Source organism: Pelmatolapia mariae, linkage group LG12 (genome assembly GCF_036321145.2).
Source record: "Pelmatolapia mariae isolate MD_Pm_ZW linkage group LG12, Pm_UMD_F_2, whole genome shotgun sequence".
NCBI lineage: Eukaryota > Metazoa > Chordata > Actinopteri > Cichliformes > Cichlidae > Pelmatolapia > Pelmatolapia mariae.
Genome location: NC_086237.1, coordinates 24,269,644 through 24,290,836, shown reverse-complemented (window position 1 = coordinate 24,290,836; position 21,193 = coordinate 24,269,644). Strand labels below are relative to the sequence as shown.

The 21,193-nt window shown below is 39.7% G+C and overlaps 2 protein-coding genes across 6 annotated transcripts in view; both read left to right on the top strand.

Moving 5' to 3' along the window:
• cfap251 (cilia and flagella associated protein 251) overlaps nt 1-5,097 on the top strand; it is a 10,513-nt gene extending 5,416 nt beyond the window's left edge. Inside the window, exons 10-20 of the mRNA XM_063488801.1 lie at nt 1-24; nt 123-274; nt 407-583; nt 701-885; nt 979-1,093; nt 1,277-1,440; nt 1,540-1,630; nt 4,139-4,282; nt 4,357-4,585; nt 4,705-4,815; nt 4,909-5,097. The exon at nt 1-24 is cut by the window's left edge and continues 227 nt beyond it. Of these exons, the coding sequence (XP_063344871.1) occupies nt 1-24; nt 123-274; nt 407-583; nt 701-885; nt 979-1,093; nt 1,277-1,440; nt 1,540-1,630; nt 4,139-4,282; nt 4,357-4,585; nt 4,705-4,815; nt 4,909-5,063 (1,547 nt within the window). The 3' untranslated portion in view covers nt 5,064-5,097. The remainder of the gene's footprint in view (nt 25-122; nt 275-406; nt 584-700; nt 886-978; nt 1,094-1,276; nt 1,441-1,539; nt 1,631-4,138; nt 4,283-4,356; nt 4,586-4,704; nt 4,816-4,908) is intronic.
• A 1,272-nt stretch (nt 5,098-6,369) lies between these two features.
• Nucleotides 6,370-21,193, top strand: part of mlxip (MLX interacting protein) — a 33,559-nt gene continuing 18,735 nt past the window's right edge. For 4 of the 5 annotated variants that reach the window (XM_063489389.1, XM_063489388.1, XM_063489385.1 and 1 more), the window contains exons 1-8: nt 6,370-6,933; nt 12,367-12,473; nt 15,696-15,778; nt 15,979-16,068; nt 16,194-16,235; nt 20,066-20,309; nt 20,420-20,509; nt 20,687-20,781. In XM_063489389.1, the coding sequence (XP_063345459.1) occupies nt 6,611-6,933; nt 12,367-12,473; nt 15,696-15,778; nt 15,979-16,068; nt 16,194-16,235; nt 20,066-20,309; nt 20,420-20,509; nt 20,687-20,781 (1,074 nt within the window). In that variant the 5' untranslated portion in view covers nt 6,370-6,610. The remainder of the gene's footprint in view (nt 6,934-12,366; nt 12,474-15,695; nt 15,779-15,978; nt 16,069-16,193; nt 16,236-20,065; nt 20,310-20,419; nt 20,510-20,686; nt 20,782-21,193) is intronic. The other variant, XM_063489386.1, reaches the window with a different exon arrangement.

Genomic DNA, 21,193 nt, shown 5'->3' with positions numbered 1-21,193 from the left:
AGTGTGTCACATTTGACCCTAAAGGTAAGGTCAGACTAAGTTTAAAAAGAAAAGTGCTTCCACATCCTCAGTGTGTACAAGCTGCTGTTAGATTTTGTTTGTCACATTTCATTTCTAAACAGGATTATATCTGGCTGTTGGTTTTGCAAGTGGAGCTGTTCACATACTGAATGCCAGAACCTTAGAGAGTGAACAAGAGGAAGCTTTACATTACACCAAAGACAGCATCCAACTCATCACCTTCTCCTCAGACTCAAAGTATCTCGCCACTGCAGTGAGTGAGAAAACTGTGTGGATTGGAATTTGTTATAATGTATTGAGTTTTGTTAGAGCTGTCATTGTTACAGAAACATTTTGTTGTTGTTGCTGTTGTTGTGAGATGATTTATGCTTTGCTTTGCTGTCAGGATGCCGGAAAAGCAGTGTCAGTGTTTCACTTGATCACCAAAGAAGGCTCTTCACCTCAGTGGATGCATTTGGGTAGGATCCACTCTCACTACAAGCCCATCAAAGATCTTCTTTTTGGGGTTCACCTGGACAGCACCCAACCCAGACTACTCTCTCTGGGAATGGACTGCCAACTGGTTAGTCTACCTGGTCTAAGTTGCAGCACTCTTGTCTACTTTAGTGTTTTCTGCGGCTGTTTTTGGCACGATAATGGTACACGCAAATCTCTGTGCTTGTGTGGAACTGAATAAAAGGTGGAGTACGACCTGGAGAACAGCAGCGTGGACCGGCTTGTCATCTTAAGCTCGGAGCGCATTGAGCAAAGCGGCGTGCCAATGTGCATGACTTGGTATCCTCCCCTTACGGCAGAGCAGTTTCTCCTCATCGTCACGGATCAATATAAGATGAGGCTTTTCAACAGCACAACAAAGATGTGCAGGTCTGCAAAATACTGTGACAAGATCAGTCAGATGTTGTGTCACAGCAAAATACTCACGCATCTCTATTACCGGTACATGTTTTACAAAAACAGAAAGACCCTTCAAGGCCCAACATATGGCTCTCCAATTAAAAAGATAGTGGTTCTTCCCAAGTCTGAAAAAGCTGATACAAACTCATATTACCTGGCGTTCATCACAATGGAAAAGGTCAGTGTTTGCAGTATTTTACTGACAAATGTTTGACTTTCACTTCCACCAAATGTTGTGTCTTGTTTTAAATTCCTGCAGTCGACTGAATACAGAAGTTTTTTGTGTCTTTCTTTTCTCTTATCAAATTGTTATCACACTGATAGTGATACTGTCATGAAGAGTATTTTATATTTTCTTTAGTTGGGTCTCCAGATTCTGCCACTGGATGGGAACCCCTACAAATCGAATGCTTTGATCTGCCATTCAGCAGGAGTGTCTGCGTTTGCCTGCTCATATGATGGCAGATTCATTTTCACTGCAGGAGGAGCAGACTGCACAGTCCTCTCATGGGAAATAAACTTGAAGTATGTTTTTTTTCCATAGCAACCTGGTAATCAGTCGAAATGAAAGAGCAGTATAATGATGTTTCCTGAAATCTGTCTCCTTTCCTGTGATGAATGTAGTGTGCTTGAGGCAGCAGCCGCTTTGGGCGGAAAGGACATGGTACCTTTTTACAATCTCTTAGAGGGAGGACGAGATGGCAGGTTCTACAGAGTGAGTAAAATTTTTCCTTTTTCTGCTGAGCTTTAAGTAAACAAGCATAGCATTATTCAGATTTTTTTAGACTGAAACATGTTAGAGGCACACTTACTCAAGTGCTTGTTAATGCAAATATATCAGCTTGGATATGGCAGCAGTGTATGTAGACATGGTCAAGATGATGGTCAAGACACCATGCTGAAGGCCAAACTGAGCATCAGAATGGGGAAAAAAGGTGATTTAAGTAACTTTGAACGTGGCATGGTTGTTAGTGCCAGATGGGCTCATCTGAGTATTTCAAAAACTGCTGCTTTGCGAGTATTTTCCCACACAACCAATTCTACGGTTCACAGAGAGAAAATACCCAGTGAGCGGCAGTTCTCTGGGGAAAAAATGTGTTGCTGATTTCCTGAGTCAGAGGAGAATATCAGTTCTGCTTTGACCTGACAGAAAGGCAACAGTAACTTAAATGACCACTTCTTGCAACGAACGTATGCAGAAGATTAGCTCTTTGAAGCAGATGGGCTACAGTAGCTAAAAACCACACCAGGTGCCACGTCTGTCTGCTAAGAACAGGAAATTGAAGCCACAATTCACACAAGCTTACCAAAATTGGACAGGGAAGATTGGAAAAATATCTGATGTCTGATGAGTCTCAATTTCTATTGTAACAATCATATCGTAAACATCAAAACATGGATTATCCTGTCTTGTATCGGTGGTTCAGTTTGGTGGTGATGGTTTAATGCTCAGCTGAGCACCAACTGAGCATTGTTTAAACCAACAATGCTGTTGGGGTTCAATGTTTGGGGTGCAATGTTTGAACCCCACAGCCTACCTGTGTTATAGCTGAGGGTAATGGCATGTGACGTAATACAAGTGACTTTTGCTGACCTACAGCGTAAATACCCTGAGGCTTTCATCAAAAAAATGCTTATTTTAACCTTGTTGATCTGGACTCCACTCTGCCATCTATTCAGCAGTATGTGGACTATAAAACATGGGATAATAAAACTATTATCTAACTCTTGACCATCTATATGCAGACAGCAGGAATGCGTACAAAGCCCCCGCCCTGCGCCCAGTAGGTAGATCAGACAACACCCTGGTCCTGTTAAGATCTCAATATGTCCCTGATCTTCAAAGACTCCATGTTGCCATGAAGTCTGTGATGAGGTGGATTCAGGAAGCTTGCGAAGTTCTGCTCCATACTCCCCTTTGACAATGCAGAGTGGGGCGAGCCACATGGGGATGACATCATCAGAATCGTGGATTGCATTACGAGTTATATAAATTTCTGCAAGGATACCATTGTCCTAAACAGCATGCCCGATGTTTACCTAACAACAAACCCTGGATCACCATTGACCTGAAAGCCCTAATGAATGAAAAAAGAGGGTTTTCGGTTCAGGAAACAAGAACGAGCAAAAAAGGATACAGTACCAGACCCCCTGTTGCCCCTAGCCACACAGCACCAATCTTAACACCTCATCAGCCATCAAACGTTCTTCCATTTTGTGTTCCTCTGCCATGTCAGTGAGAGACAGGAAGTCACTAAACAAAGTGCTCTCAATCATCCGCTCCACACTACGGAGGGACCAGAGCTCATTCTCCCTCAGATTTAGTGCTACCATAAAGAATGCTACAGGAAATAATTCCCACAGTCCTTTATATAACTCTACCGTAACTATTCTTTTTGTGACAGGTGAACACACCTGTCAGGATATAAAAAAAAAATTCCAAACACATTTAGACACTTTTTGCACTACCTCCGATTACAATAACTTCACTATGGCCCTATGGTACTTTTAGTTTTAACTTTCAGCAGTTCTGAAAGCAAAAAGTGGTCCAACATGGACAACCAACATGTAATAAAGTGGCCAGGGAATGTCCACTGGCATTAATGGCATTATATAATATGGTATTTTGTGCACCCAAAACTACAATACATGTATTTATTTGTTTGATCTCTGGTTGTTAAGCACCTTAATATAAATGTCTTTTTTATTCACAGAGCTCTGTTGTTAAATTTTTATGTCATTATTCTCCTGCTTTTACTTACTAATTTTTTCTTTTTAAATTGTGTTTATTTCATTAAGCTTTTCTTTTCTTTTCTTTTTTTTTAACCTACATGACCTACACAATAATTTCTCAACTTTCCCCCAAAAAGCTTATTTAATCTAATGGACTTAGATTTATGAATTTCACTGTGCTTTTAATTCTGTTGGTTCTCAGAGAGAAAGGCATATGTGCATGAATTTCGCTTATTTAATTGAACTTTTCTTAAAAAAATATGAGCCTACATTTTTTTTATGCATGGCTATACAAAATGAATTTACAGAGAAATATATAAAAAAAAATATGGCAACTATTTTGGACACTCGCAACTGAAGACCAATGCACATGGCCACGCATAAAATGTATTTCTAAATAGTACAAGATAAGTCCTCACCCTAGTACAAGTTTTAAAACTGTTGTTTACTGTGACATTTTAATCAGTAATGGGAGTTCTTCTGTCTTTAGGAGATGGAGGACTTTTTTTATTACTGCCAAGTCCATCATCAAGGCGTGGACTCGATGGAGAAACGACAAGTGTCTTGCAAAATCCCCTTGTCAGAGGTTTCCTCTCTCATGAGAGCTTTGGGGTACTATCCTACTGAACAAGAGGTAAATTCAGTGAAACTAAAACCGGCACTTAATCTCAACCCTTTAATAACAGTTAAACATATATTCTTCACCAGATAGAAGACATGCAAAATGAAGTTAAGTTCAGTAAGTATGCCGAAACAGGAAAATATGTAAATGACATTGACCTGGAGGAATTTATCAAGCTGTATGTCAACCACCGGCCGGCCTTCAGCATCTCTAGCAGTGATCTGGTTAGAGCTTTTTGGACCCTTGGGAATGTTGACAGCACAGGACAGCCCGTCCTACAGAGACAAGAGCTGATAGAACTTCTACAGGTTCGAGGTAACGAGAATGATTGGTCTGCATCTTACTGGTTATAAATCTTAATCCTATGGTCCATGTTTTATTGTCAGTTTTTATTGGCTCATCCAACACGTTTGTTATTTTGATATTAAACCCAGGAGAACACATGACAGAGGAAGAGGTGGTGGAGTGTTTCACTGCTCTTTTAGGCCTCGATGATGTGGAGGAGGAGGAGGAGGAAGAAGGAGGGGGACTATCTGAACCTAAAAGTGTGTAATACAAAAACACATACTTCCAAGTCATTACCAAAAAATTCACATAAATGCTGAGAATGAAATCTTTTTTTCTGTGCATGTACTCAGGTGGACATTCAGAGTATACGCTGGACTCTGTGATCCCAAGTGAGATATCTGTGGAGACATTCACAGGTCAGATCCTGGGCTTCACGTCCTCAGCAGAACAGAGCAGAGCAGCAAGTCTTCCCCTCCAGAGTGATGAACCAAAAACGTCTGCCTGAGAATCTGTGTTTATGACGAGGTTTTAGCTCTGTTGGTATGTTTAAAGACCAGCAGTATTACTGTAACATGCTATTAACAGAAGGTAGAGTGTAATCTGTGTTTAGCTTAAAATATAAAACATTATATCTTATACTAATACAAAAAGTCAGTTAAGCAGTAGAGAGTTTTTTTCTGTTGATATTTGAGTGTTTCTGATGACAATCGCTTCCACGTGTTAAATGTAGAAAATGCATTCTAATAAAGGAAGATTTAAAGCAAGTCTTGTTCTCTTTTATCAGCTGCTCCCTTTAGGGGTGGCCACAGTAGATCATCTTCCTTCCTAGGATCTTCTGTCAAATCATCCTGCTGCATGTCCTCCTTCACCACACCCACGGATCTTCTCTGAAGTCTTCCTCTTTTCTTTCTACCTTGCAGCTCAATATTCTAAAGCCCTTTTTCTGATATACCACCTATCCTCACCAAACCATCTCAGACTTGTTTCTCTAACCTTGTCTCCAAACCACTAAACCCGATTGTTACGTGCCAAGAGATGTGGCTTTGCTTTTGTGTTCTTTTTATCTTTCAGGTGTCAAGCCTCCACCTATTGGCCATTTCAAAGTTGATTGGCAAATGTCTATTGGCTGGTCTGGGCACAGTTGGCCAATCACTCTCCGGTGATCACTGGTGGCTGCTGGCTTCTGCTTTATGACAAACATTTGTGTGAAGGCTTCTTTGTATTGTGTGTGGTGGGAGGCTGGACAGGTAAGCTGGGGTACCCTATACACTGGCTGCAGTTTTAAACTGTTAGACACACTAGGTTATGCGGTTGATGCCACTTTTGTGTGTTTTCACTGACCTTTTGTCGAGTAGCTAGGTAGGCCTTTTTTTTGCATTTTTGTTTTAGTTAGGCCCTGGAAGCTATCGACCTCTTTTTGTTTTATTAATTTCTTTGATTTGGCTCAACCGCCCAGTCCTCCTCCACCACCTTTTTCTTTTGTTAAGTTTCACTATCAAGGCAAGCAACCAATAAATCCTGCTTGATTCTTAACTGTCCTGTTGTCCTCCTCCTTCATTGATTGTGGTTGTCCAGTGTTGCTGTCTCCTTCCTACCTTTGCCTCCACCATGGGGGGGGACGTAACACCGATCCTTAAATTAAGGATATTTTCACAAATCACAAGCGTAATCTCTCGTCTTTCCTTGCTGCAGAAATGTGCCTGTGGCTGCAGGTTATTTTGGGTCTCACTAGTGGGCGGGGCTCTGAGGCGGCCCAATCAGAGGTGCTTTTCGACAGGAACTTCCTGCTCTGGGCAGAGGGGCCAGTGAGCAGCTTCTCGTCAGCTGGTCTTTGAGACTCGTAGCTACGTCAACTCAAGACAACAAGTTCAGTTGGGAGTTTAATGACCGACAGCGAGCTTAGCGATGAGTGAACCGAGGGCCTCGACTCCGCGGCGCGAAGCTGGTGAAGTTTAACGGTCGGCGTGTTCTCCGGAGAGACTCATGAAAGGGAGAGTTTTATTGTTCTAGCTTGCTGGCTAACTTTAGCCATTTGTCTGGTGAGTTATCGACATGGCTATGAGCGAGGTGTCCCTGCGGCACAAATACCGTTGCCCTTCCGCGAGCATAAAGCAGGAGCAGGATGACGACTCGGACACGGAGGAGACTCACCTAGGGCTGAGGAAGGCAGAAGGACTGGAGTCTCAGATCATCCACAGCGGACACTTCATGGTGTCCTCGCCCCACACCGAGCATCCGCCGAAGAAAGGCTACGACTTCGACACTGTCAACAAACAAACGTGTCAGACCTATCATTTTGGAAAAGCGAGCTCGTCGCACTTCTCCATAGACGCCTCACTGACGAAGCTCTTTGAGTGCATGACTCTGGCGTATAGGTAAGTTATGGCGTACTATGTAAACACATGGGGAATATTCATTTTCACTTTAGCTCCTCCTCACCCACTCCTCCACGCTGAGCTTTCCTCTATGTGCAGAGTCAGGCATGGGGCGCCTGCAGGCGGTCACGAGTCTTCCTTTAACTTCCTGTTCGATGATCATGATTTTGTAGGGAGTGTGGTCCTGGAGATAGATGTAGAAGCCTTACTTAGATCAAGGAACTAGACACGGAGAAAAAACAAGCCCTGCATCTAATTATGTAGGGATTTAGGTTGAATTGTGTAAATTACCTGCTAAAAATATCCTCTATAACTCATATTATACTACATGACATCATCAGGTTGTGAATTTGCAGTATTTTTTTATTTTGTAGAAATGTAGGCCACCTTTCCAGTAAGACTACTTTCTTTTGATTGGCTGCTTCTTAAAAAAAGTTAGTTAGTACTTCCTACTGCAACTCGCATTCACTCAACCACACACATACAGTGCCTTTCCTAACACACACACTGACATCCACTCTACCACCTGAGACACAGCCGTTCTACTGTGTGTGTGTGTGTGTGTGTGTGTGTGTGTGTGAGTGTGAGAAATGGCCAAGCCACATTGTCCAAAAGACTCACACAGTGCGCAGTACAGTAAATAATACTGTAATAATTTGACAGGAAGAATGGAAAGATGGGAAACTGTGAACTAACCCCTTTGGATCGTAATAAACATTTCCCCGTTAAGGCACTTTGGAATTTTTTTTTTTTTTTGTGTTGTTTTTTAATTGTAATGGTCAGTCTTTTTACAATTCAGCACTCGGATATCAGAATGGTACACCTGCATCCCTTAAGTCCACAAAGTGTCAGTGACTTTTATCATTGATTGTTTGACTCTCCCATCTTGTTATTTGACACTGAACAGACAGAACCGTTACTGTGATGTGTGTGTGTGTAATGGCCATATTGACCATTGTTGAGTCAAGCCACATTGTCCTACCTGTGTAACCACACATTAATGCTTAGCATTATAGTAGTTAGAGAATATTTCAGGACTCTAGTAATTAAATTGTTCCTACTTAAATTAAGTTGTACCTCATCCCTTCTTACTAACCCCACTGAGTCTTGCAGTTTTCCCATCCAGGAACCTTGGAACCAAAAAACCTGGATGCAGGAATCAACTAGATGTGTTGTTATCCTGACACTTGTGCACAGTGGAGGTTTATAAAAGTTTAATTTGCTTTGTGGCAGTCATCTACAGTCATGTGAAAGAGGAAGTTTTCACAGGACTGTGCAATCCTGTTAAAACCTAAAAACACCCTTACTGCTGCCACAATGAAGGAAAGTAGCAGCCAGGTGTTATAGATCATCAGTAAATGTGAGCACCTTTATGAAAGCAGAAGATTTGCCAGTTTGCTGGTATAGACATCCCAGAAAATTCACCTCAGATTAACCAGTGCTCATAAAACCAGCAAAAAACCCAAAGAACTATGTCTCAGACTCTAAAGGTCTCAGTTGAAATGTCAAATGTTAAAGTTAATGACAGAAATAGAAAAAGACTGAACAAGTACAGCTTGTTTGGATGGCTTGTTCGGAAAAAAGTCTCTTCTCTCATTGATAACAGGACAGGAAAACACAGCAGCAAATTTACAACAGAATGTCTGAAAAAGGAAAGGATCAAGGTTTTGCAAATGGCTCAGTCAATGTTCAGACCTCAACCCGATTAAAATGCTGTGGCAGGACTTAAAAAAAAAACCTGTGCATAAACAAATACCTGCAAAGTTCATTGAACTAAAGCAACATTGTAATGAAGAGTGGGTGAAAACTTCTCCACAATGGTATGATTGACTGATAAAATCATACAGCAAACTAGTGCTGGGCGATATGACGATATATATCGTGTGGACGATAGAAAAGTTTCTATCGTGCCATTTGTCTTCTATCGTTTCTAACCCTAATTTTATAAATTATTACATAAAATATATCATTAACCCTTTACAACCGGTCGAAGCAGGCACACTCCGTTTTGCCTAAGTATTTTTAAATCCCTGTAGAACTGGAACCACGTAAGGTAGCGCAATAATTGTTTTTGCATATGAAACCAAGTTGTACTTACATCTTATTCTATTAGCTTGCCCTAGATCACGATTTCCTTCCACATATAGCTTTGCAAAAATTGCATAAAAAGCGCTTCCAGCAACAAAAACATAATATTCCAGACTTGCAGCAACAAAAACATAATATTCCAGAAACACGCTTTGCCGATCCGATCAGCTGTTCATAACACTTCCTACGTTGGAATATAAGTCAGCGTGAACTATCGCATGTCCGCCATTACCTGGCCGAAACCGGAAGTGACGTCATTTCGCGGAAAATTTAGTTTTTTAGCTTCAAAGCCTATGTTGGTGTTTTTAAAAGTCATGTTTGACTTTATGCTTTTCTGTATCCTTTCTGGGATGCTTAGAAGTCAAATTACACTGTTGGAAATAATTTATTTTGATGCACATGCTGTTTTTTTTTGCAAATTTGCATTATAATATTTATTTTCATTTTTCCTGTAGTATATTAAAATTAGTGTATCTCAAACATAAAACTATGAAGACACTCAAAATAAATTTCTTGTGGTTGGAAACTGTTTTGTGCAACTTTTTTGTATTTACAGTTTTGAGGGATAAGCCTCTTAAATTTCTCTAACTAGAAATATATCTAAAAAACAAAACAAAAACGATTTTCAATTTTTTTGTAGTTTATTGCACTTTTTTTTTGCAATTTATGTAGTTTCTACGGACTCAATGCATACATAATATTAAAATTTGGGCTATAACGGTTGTATTGATGTATAGCAACTTGAAATGCTCCCACAAATGGCACTACAGCATGTAAAATGTAAACATAAGCTCTGGCGTACTTGGTTCTATGGTAGGTCTTAAAGGGTTAAATAGCCTGTGGCAAATATATTAGTGCTGTCTTCTCACTATACATACTCTGAACTTTATGCTAGAGAAAATAAAGTATAAAAAAATGATATTTTTCGCAAAGAAACTCTGTCTTGTGGTTTTGCGACATGGTGCTGCTTTACGTGCACCCGGATTTGCGACATGCTTTACGGTAACTCAAAAGAAAGACTGCACCCTCTCCACTCGCTGTTTACAGACTGCATACTTTCCAGATGACCACAGGTCAGGTGGTATATCGTGATATATATCGTTATCGTGATATAAAAGAATTCATATCGTGATAAATATTTTTTCCATATCGCCCAGCACTACAGCAAACAATTACTTGGAGTTAATGCTGCAAAAGGTTGATCTGCAAGCCGTTGAATCATGGGGCGTAATTAGTCTGTGGGCAGAGTCATGTAAAAGCATTCCTTTTCACATGACTGTACTTGTTATTGTTTCTTGGCTTGTTATACATGAAGTTAGCATGGCAATTTTTCCTGTGCGCTAGTGGGATGAATCAAACATACTGATCATGTCAGCACTCTGAGTTGAACTGTAAACAAAGCTGCACACGTTTCTGTGGGTGTAGTAGAGGTATGGACTGTGTTTTAAAGACATTTCTACTTGGTATGAAAAATGAAGTCCGTGCAGAAGGCTCTTAAAACTAGCATTCTCCTTCATAGCCAGCAGACTGGTGGTTTTATAAATTGAGTTTTTATGACTTGGTGACAAATCAGATTAAATGAACAGGACACCCCCACCATGACCCTGGCTCAGGCCTGTACATCACAATTTGCCTTAGTTTAAAATCTGGTTTCTGTGGCATCATCACATGTGTAGCACATAAGTGCTTCAGAATTAAAAATATTTATTTCTCATCAATAGTTGATTCATTTTAAAGCCAAAAATATGTCAATTATTAGTGTAAACTGTGCATCTCAAGTTTCCATTTCAATTACAGATCCAGACAATGTTGAGCAGTTATGCCTGAGCAGGGATTTATAAAATTAATTGACAATCATTATAACTCAATTGTCAATTGTTCCATGCAGCTCTTATCACAAGATAATGCCTCCATAAAATACTTAAATCAGATAAATAAAGTACCTTGTTATTCTGAAAATGTAGAATTTGCAAACTTGGGCAGTTAATAAATAGGATTATTGATTGTATGTTTGCATAAAAGCAATGCTTTTGTGCAGATTTAAAGTAGAAGGTCTTTAAAGATGGTCCCTATAATGGTACGGTATAGTAATAGTGGCCATACTCATAGTTTTCTGTTTACAGCTATGTTTGAGGTGCCAGCTGCTCAGAGGATTTCCTTTGTCCTGACTATTTAAAGATACAGTTACTGTTCTGTTGTTGTTGTAAGTGATGAGGGTTTATTTGAGCAAAAGGGCATTTACCATTGAAACGGCTTGTTTATGCTCCAAAAGACTCACACAGTGCGCAGTACAGTAAATAATACTTGGTACAGTAAATAAACGCACAAGTGATGCAAAGGAAAATAATTGGTCAAGAGGGACAAGCTGTAAAATTTGACAGGAAGAATGTAAAGACGGGAAACTGTGAGCTAACACCTTTGGATTGTAATAAACATTTCCCCGTTAAGGTGCTTTGGAAATTTTTTTTGTTTTGTTTTTTAATTGTAATGGTCAGTCTTTTTACAATTCAGCACTCGGATATCAGAATGGTACACCTGCATCCCTTAAGTCCACAAAGCGTCAGTGATTTTTATCATTGATTGTTTGACTCTCCCATCTTGTTATCTGACACTGAACAAACAGAACCGTTACTGTGATGTAATCATTAAGCGCACATGCTGTACACATACCTGCACATACAGATGAGTTCCCCCAGTGTTCACTTGTCTCAACATTACCGACGCGTGTGTGTGTGTGTGTGTCTGAGTATGTGTGATGTTACTGTTTGCGTAAGCTGCAGGAGCAGCCACCATCATCTTGTTGTATAACTTGTAACCCAAGCATGACTTTAAACAGGCTTCCTTTTTCTTGTCTGCCTTTGCTTTCCCGCTCTTGTGGTTAGACATAAGTCACAGGTTGAGCAGGCGAACAGCACATGTGGTTTATTTTCACTTTTTTTCACACCTTTTTTTAATGTGATTATACATTTTTATTTATTTACATTTTGTCCTGCGGCCCACCCCTGTTCAAATATAATTAGCCAAATTTAGGCCGCGCAGTTGGTGAAACTCTTTCGTCAGACACATAACTCCTGTCAGAGGATGGTGCTCTCTTACCTTTTTACTAATTGATGGGTGTTGGATCAGTATAGCCGCTAAGCATCACTATTAGGCTTTAAAAAAATCTGTGATCATTTCACCTGAAAAAGATAAATTTTTAATTGATACGTGATTAACGTGTGCATGATCAATTAATCAAAGAAAAAAGCTGTTTGTGATTTGCTAATGCAGGTTATTCTTACAGTATCTTAAAGGTTTTGGTTTGGTCTTACAGTTATTTCACTCATGTTTTTCTTTTCTTTTCAGTGGTAAGTTGGTGTCTCCAAAGTGGAAGAACTTCAAAGGGCTAAAACTGCTTTGGAGAGACAAGATTCGCCTGAACAACGCCATATGGCGAGCCTGGTACATCCAATGTAAGAGTTCCACAGTGCTTTTCATTTCCTACACAAAAAGTGGAAGTGACTGTTTTTGGTTAATATTTAATTAAACATTGCCTTCAGTGTAACACAATTTGAATCAAGCTACAGCATCAATGAAGAAATCGGGGTCTGGTTGAATTTTGAGATTTTAGTCCTTTGCGATAAATCGACATTCATGGGCCAGACGTGAACCATATCAATTTCTTTAGCTTATGAGTGAAACAAACTTAAAGGAACATCTTGTAAAAGATCTAATTCAGAAGCCCATGTTTGCTGTTCTAATGAGAACCCATCTATGGTGCAGGGACAAGGTTTCACTGTCTGTGGTTCTTTTACCCACAATCTTTCTGCCTTTTAAGGGTTGTAACAAGGAATCCTATGGCTTCTAGTAGGGTTTCGCAATTCACTGAACTTGAACTTCAGTTACAGTTATAGCAAAAGCGATTACTGTTTTGCGTTTTTTTTTTTTTTGATGTGCTGCTCTTGGTTTCTCTATCCGCATAGCCCTTTTCTTCCCAAATGTATTTCGCACCAGGTATGTTTAGTTTCACTCCTATTTAATTGGTTTTCAGCTAATTAAAGTACAAATAAATGTATGTTTAAAAGAAAAAGAATTCAACACATAAAAATGATTGACTATGTTTAAGGTTTTTGTCATAATTTATCAGCCCTACATTCTACTAAGAAGCCTAATACAGTACTGTGGAAGTCTCGAGGCACTCCTCATTTCTTTAAGTTTTGCTTCCAGACCTTTGTGTAATGTTTTTTAAAGTGGTCTTGAGCAGTAGTTCTCCAGGCTTAAAGGTCTTTCAAAGTTTTTCTGTGGACAGCAGCTGCTTTTTTTTTTTTTTCAGTCCGTTAATTCTACCTCACCCTTTTCAAAGAGATAATTTTGTTAAGCTACTTAATGCTGCTATATATGACACTAAAGCATATAAAATGCATATAACTCCAGGGATTAAGCAGTGTTGTGTCTACTCAGGTTTTTTTCCGTCAGCCCTCTGGAGTCCCCGTATTATAACATTTTAGCAATTATTGTTACAATGTGTAATTTCTAATGAGAAACTAGTTTTAATCACTACAAAAACTGCATAAAGATCTAAAACAATATGCATAAGAAGGGGAGGAACATGAAAGGCTTTGAAAAACTAACTACACCCACAATTTAGTGCCTTGTAGAACCACCTTTAGCAGCTATAAGTTGAAGTACTTGTTTTATATGTGACTTTATCTGTCTCTCACATTATTGTGGAGAAATTTGGCCCGCTCTTTTTTACAACGTTGCTTCAGGTCAGTTTTGCAGGCGTTCATTTATGCACAGTTCTCGTAAGGTCCTGGCACATCATTTCAGTCAGGTTGATGTCTGGACTTTGACTGGGGCATTGGAAAACCTCGATTCCAAGTTTGAGCCGAGCTTTAGCTATTGAACAGATGGCTTCACATTTGTATCAAGAATGCACTCTGACAGTTAGTGTGAGGTGTCTGTGTTTGGTTTATTTTGCAAACTTTGCAAGCTGTGCTGACATGTTCCTTTAGAGAGAAGAGGAGTTCTCCTGGCAACCGTTCCAAAAACTCTGTGCTTGTTCAGTGTTTTTGAAGTGATCTAAATTTAACATTTAACATGCTAACTGAAGCCTGCAGAGTCTGAGATGTAGGCTTGAGTTTTTTTGTTTGTGTTTTTAAAAATATATATATATATTTTATTAATTCTTTTTATTTTTATTGTTTGACTTTTTTCTGGGACATCTCCTCTTTGGATTGTGGGATTATGTTAATATACACCTGAATGTTCCAGGTGTGCTTTGCTCATGATCAGTTAATTAATCAAGTGCATTTGATTTCCAGTGCCTTCCTTTCTTAAAGCTATCTAAGCAGTAAGGGTATAGTTATTCACAGGACTGCATAGAGCCTGTGAAAACTTTGTTTTTTTTAGATCCTGGGGGGATATCAGGTCAGAGCACAGGAAGTGTGGAATCAGCAACTTAACAGACAGGAAACAACCAGGCTGCCTGCAGCAGGTGAATTCATGTAATCTGCATTAATGAGGGAAAAGCAAAGGGTGAAGGGAGAAATGCCTATAGCAAAATCGTAATAAGTGTTTGATGGGCTTCATAAAAATCTCTTGCTATACCAGATAAATTATAAGCCATTTATGAACAACAAAGAAATACAGGATAGGATGAGATGGGAACTTAATAATGATACTAAAGGGAATGGAAAGGCTCTCATGCCGGTCTTACTTCCACCATAATAGTTCTTAGAGACAGTTTCTGATCTTCTGTCTCCAGTATCCTTTCATACACAGGCTTGATCCAGCAGTGTGAGAGCAGAGTGAAGGGGTTTGGAGAAACCTGTAATCAAGCTCTCTTATTATCACTGTTGAAATCTTATACACATTTTGTGGGACATGTACTGACCTGAATACTGCTCTTAAAAACGCTTTGTTGGAATGGACTATTAGTATCATGGTTAGGACATGTCAGCATGCTTTTCTCACTGAAATTATAGTTCAAGCTTCTATTTGTGTTTATAGATAGCTACTTGTAGTCCTTCTGATATAATACTTAATCGCATGTGAACATGTTTCTTGGAAGTCATTACTACAGCAGAAGCTTAGCCACTTTTCCAGACATGCAGTAAACCTAATTCTAGAATAAAATAAAATGTAAACAGAGAAGCACACAGACTACACTTATAATCCATGTTTTGCAAACTGAGCCACTATGTTTTGGCTAATATATTTCAAAGTTATACCAGCCTGATGATAGATGACTTAAAACGGTAAGCTGCATGTCTTAAATACACTTTGATGTGAATCCAAGGTCACCACAGGTGACGCCTGATTTGTGGAAGTGACTAATAATAACTTTCATTTACATCACTAAGTAAACTAAATCTGGGTCAAGTGTTTTCTGAACTGGGTGAGTTATAACTAAACAAATAGAGCTATTTATTTTAACAATGAAGCTTTAATTTGCAGTTGTAGTCAAAACGTTACATCCACTCATCGTGGGAAAATAGCAGTTTGAAGAAATCATTAAGAGACCAAAATAACCTTGACATTTGTGTGTATGATGAATGTATGGAAACGTTTGACCATAACTGTACATACCTGTTATGTTGATTGGTTTTTTTTTCATATTCTGTAAATATCTTTTTATAAGATGGAAAAATCCAACTCTGTATTTTAAACTTGAGTTATTTTTCAAACCCCAGATGTGGAGAAAAGATCGAATCCTGTTTGTCACTTTGTGACACCACTTGATGGGAGTATGGACCTGGACGTCCATCGTCCTGAGGTAAAGATGAAGAAGTGGTGATCATTGTGAGATGCACAGAGACTTGTTTTTTTCTTTTCACTGAAATCATCTAGTTGTCCAGACACTCAAAACACTTTCTTGAAATTGATGTTTGTTTTCTTTTCCTGCTTCCTTTCTTTGTACCATATGCTTGTCATAGGCTTCGGTTTAGTTCCTATCTCTTGCTTTCTCTTTTCCAGGCCATTGCTGCAGAGGGGAAATGCTGGAAAAGAAGAATTGAAATTGTCATAAGAGAATACCACAAATGGAGAACATACTTTAAGAAAAGGGTACAGTATAGTTATACTGAAACATTGTTTCTGTTACAAAGATGCTGAGAAATTTTAGTAGACATGTTGTTTGGCCATAAAGCATAAATATTTATTTAATGTTGAACTTGTGAACTCTTTTATAGCTACAGAAACACAAGGATGACGACCTCTCGAGCTTACTTAAGGTATGCAGCATTGCAACATGCTTAGGTCACTAACAAGACGTTAATATTAACATAATCATTAGTGTCAGCATCTGTTCAGCCAGATATTGATACTGATGAAATTAAACCACACTAACCCAGTCAACTTGAAATTATTTGTACTTAGAAGATCATCTGTGACTATGCATACAAGGCACTTTTGATTGTGTACATCTAATTTAGCTTGTAAAACTATGTACTCACTCACTCACTCACTCACTCACCCACTCACTCATTCAGGGTTCCATTATACCCGGCATGTGGAATATTGTCAACTCTCCCGTCATTTCCGCCGGTCGTGCACGTCTCGATGTGCACGACAAAATGTGTGTCGCTGTGCCGCGACACCTGCACATATACCCCCAGTCATCACAGCCATCCCTCAGTTTGATATCCGCTCTTCAACGAATCAAGCTGCATGGCGGTACAACCTTGTGTTGTACCTTGTTCCTCTCCTTAAGGGAACAGAAGTTATAGATATAACCGTTCATTCCCTTTCATTCGATTCAGTTGATTCACTCGGTACAGCACACAAGTATGGAACATATATACATGCCCCACAGAGCAGCCACCGAACTAGAATCAGACCGCCAGCGCTTTAGCATGTGGTAGACCCAGCAGAAAGGACACCATGAGCCACCAAAGGGGCTGTGACATCCAAATGATAAAACTGAACAAAAGTAATGCCCAACTAGCTGCAGCACAAATATCATGGCCCTTTTAAAAAGAGCCCATGAGGTTTCCATTCCCATGGTGGAATGAACTCTCACACCCTGGGGCAAAGCAAGACTCTTGGTGCTGTACACCAGTGAGATGGCTTCTATAATCCAGTGGGAAAGCCGCTGTTTAGGCAGAGCAGGACCTCTGACTGGATTAGCAAAGCAGACAAACAACTGGTCACATAAACTCACATTCTGAGTAAAACCAGAATCAAACGTTATGTCAAGGTTCCTAACAGAGGATTTTGCCAAATAACCAAGAGGTCCAGGTGTTTCCTTTATCCCAGACAGGCATTTTTCTTGTGCAAAGACAATTATTTTAGTTTTCTCTTAATTTAACTGAAGAAAACTGTCAACCATCCACCTGCCAGCCACTGTTTAACAGTGTCAGGGCACTTTAACAAACTGTGGAGTTTAGACATGAACGCTGATGTTGAGGTGTGAGTGTCAAACCTATGGTTCAGGAGAATACTGGAGCAGCTACCTGTGCTGTAATGCTGAATATAAATGGATGTGGTTGTGTGATGATTTTACAGACAGCATGCGAAATGACCAACATGCCGGGTATGATGGGATCCTCACCCATTCAGCACTGTGCAAAAGTTTGAGGTGTTAAATTTAAAGGGGAGCTTTAAAGAAAATGAACCTGTTTATTAGTTTTACTCAAACTTCAGCCCAAAATAAAATCTGTATTTGGTGTTAGTGATCATTCCCTTTTATGTCATCTTCTGTTTCTTCATGTAATCCCAGATGCAGTTCATGATGATAAAATTGGAGCTCTTTGTGGAGCCTAAAACATTTTATGCAGGACTTGTTTTTCTTGTTGCTGAAAATCATTGTTTTGATGTGAGTGAATATGGCTATAAAACCCCACTCATCTGTCCTCAGTACTTCCTCCGTGAAGACGTACAGTGTCCAGTCAAAAGTCATACAAAGATATTTTATCTGACTACCTGTAGCTTTAATGATGGCATACATTTGCCATGGTGACATTTTAATAAGCTGTTTTCTCTTTTCAGTAAATAATGTCAGGGCATTTATTTCCATCAACAGTTGCATGAATTTTTCACCAACAAAAGTTTTGTGTTGATGAGATTTGAGTGGCAGCTTATAGTGCTGTGACTGTCTGCTCATATGTGTAAGTGGACTCGTATTTGTATAGCACATTCCGAATCATGCAGAGTGCTCAAATCACACACACATTCATACAGCAATTTTATATAAACCTAAGTGCTTTTCACACATTCACCCTGAGTTACCCCTCAGTGTCTTGCCCAAGGGTACTTCGACTTGCAGACTGGAGTATCAGAGTTCAGTCCACTGACGGTCCAAGTGGAAGACTGCTCACCTGAGGCAATAGACCCTGGTATTCCCGGAGTCTCCCCTCCACGTACTAACCAGGTCTGACCTTACTTGGCTTTCAGGATCAGATGAGATTGGGCAGTGTGTGGCAGTAAGCTTTACTACCCTGAGCTTAAAGGCGGTATGACTTACCGCCATACCACTCTCTGGTTCAGGGAGCATTGCGTTTCAGTATATTCAGGTAGTTAGTTGACCTAAAACATTGCTTAAATAGGCCTGAACAACTGGAGCAACCCCAGATCACAACACCACCTCCACTAGGGATCATGGATGCATTACTTCAGCCATTTCTCTTCTTACCCTGCTTCACCTATTATTGGTATGATTCCAATGTTTATGCTCCGTAGTGAAATGAAGTGTTTTTTCCCAGTTAGTCTCACTAATTATTGGTTTTCTCAAAGCTGCACAGCTGTTTATTTTCAGTCCCTTTAGTTCCCTTCCCATCATGTGTGGAAATGCTGTTACTTTTACTGTTAAACATATCAATGACTTCTACTGTTTACTTATTTACTTTTTTAAGATTTCATTTCTCCAAATGTTTTTCCAGACATGATTGTTCAGGATTTTTTTAGATTTAATAGTGTATTAGACAGTGTTTAACTCAGTTTTTCTAAGACAATAATTTGACTGAAATGGAGTAACACAATTTCCATGACTATGGGATAGATTTTTCAACATGGTTGTTTAAAAAATGAGAAGCCAATCGTTGCATCAGTTACAGTCAAATAACATGTTGCAAGCTGAAACATAGTAATCACTGCAGTAATTATCCAATTATTGGCAGACTCTTGGCTTTTTGTTTAGTTACATCCAGGTGGTGACTTATTTTTGGGGCTGGCCATTGTATGTCTGCTGCTGAGGGCAGAAGGAATGACATGGGAATGTATTTTCCATTTCAAACATGAAGCCAATATAATGCAGGCTATATCAGCGGGAGAACAATGTTCACAGAGGACAGACCCTGCCCCAAATTATACCAGCTATTATTAAACAGAACTAAATTGATTTTAGTTGAACAACTGAAGATATGATTAATGATTTGCTTTATTCACAACAATTGTAGTAACTGTTTTGAGTTGTTTTTTATGTGTTGAAAATTTAATTTAATTTAAAGTTCAGTATGGAGAGATCATTCGGACAAGTTCAAATGATTTACTGAGATACAGAATTTGAATAAAAGCTATTTAGTGATTAGGCTGTGGAGCAGCGGAGCAGTGACCCAGCAGTGACGGGAGTTCGGACAGGATCCTCTGGGATCTAGACACTGATGGTGGTGAAGAGGGAAATGGAAGCTTTGATGGGGCTCTGAGACACCGGGGGGAGTGGAAATGCATGAATGCGAGCCTGACATTACAATGACAGAGCACTGAGATCTGAAGCATGCAGAACTGAAGCTGACTGCGTCACAGAAGGCAGGCAAAAAAATGATTGGACTAGAGTAATGATGTCAGTCTTGAGTTTGACAGCATGGAAAAGTAAATGTAAACAATAAATAAATAAATTAGCAGCCTGCTTGAATGTAGATCGAGGTTCATCTTTTAGGCTTTGTTTAAAAGTCTGAATTAACGGTTGTAGCTTGTATCGTTAAAAAAAACATCTAAAATACATAAAATGAAATTTCCCATCAAACTTTTGCACAGTTTATGTAAATGAGGAGTTCACAATACTACGTGATGCTGCATGCTTGTGTGTTGCTAACTGGTGTGGTTGCTGCATTTTGAACGCTCAAAGGGGCCGGAGGAGCAGTTATCCCTGTTTGGGGAAGTCTCTCCAGACATGCTCCGTGTCTCCTTTTATCAGGATGAAGAGGCCGCTGCACGCCGTGTGACTCGTCGTGTGATTAATGAAGCGCCTGCCCCCATGGAGATGGACAACCTTTTCGACATGGACGTTTTGATGTCTGAGTTTACAGACACATTGTTCTCTACGCTGGCCTCACACCAGCCCATACCCTTCCCTAATCCGAGGGAGATTGGTAAGAAAATCAAGGAAAGATATGCTTGTGGAACTGGATCTCTTATATTTGCATAAACACAGCCATGCCGTGGCCCTTACTCCCCATTACTCTGCCTCTGCTGTCCAAAGCTCATGCAGGGAATGCTGACATGATCCAACCAGGACTCATCCCGTTACAGCCTAACTTGGACTTCATGGACTCATTTGATCCACTGCAAGGTAACAGTAAAGCACCACCCACAGCTGCATTAGGACTTGACACAGACTAATAGTGCACACTGTACAGAAATCAAGCGCACATATTCTAGTAACTCTGCTACAGCAGTTGACCTAGCCTAACGCAAAAAGTAGTGTGGTTTTACTAACCTCTAGCTAACATAGAGACTCTTGTTCCAGACTTATTTCACAGCCTCCGTCAGCCCGCCTTCCCCTCTGTTTCCCCCACTGCATCATCTGTCACCCCTCTACCCAGCAGCAGCTCTCAGTCACAGGTAAACACAGATCCAAGGCTCAGTCCCTAACACACACCACCATGAAAACAGTCTGTTCAAGGAGAGTTTTTTTATTTTCTTAGATTTTAAATTTCTTTGTGTTTCTGCCACGTCTGCCACCAACTTCCTGCCTTACTGTAGTTAGACAAAAACAATGAAGTAACATAATAATATTACTAAACTGTTTACACAGCACTTTCATACATGACTTGCTCAAACTGATTAACATTTAATTCATAAAATTTTCAATAAAATTGTGTACTCTAAATAGCTCTGAATATTTGGCTTTTCTTTCATGCTACCTTCCTCCTTGAAGTTTCTTAAAAGTTTTTTAATCAGCCATGACTTGGCTTTAGTGAAAAAAATGTGTTTCTTTTGGGTCCACTGTTAATTGTTTCTAGGTCCCTGTATG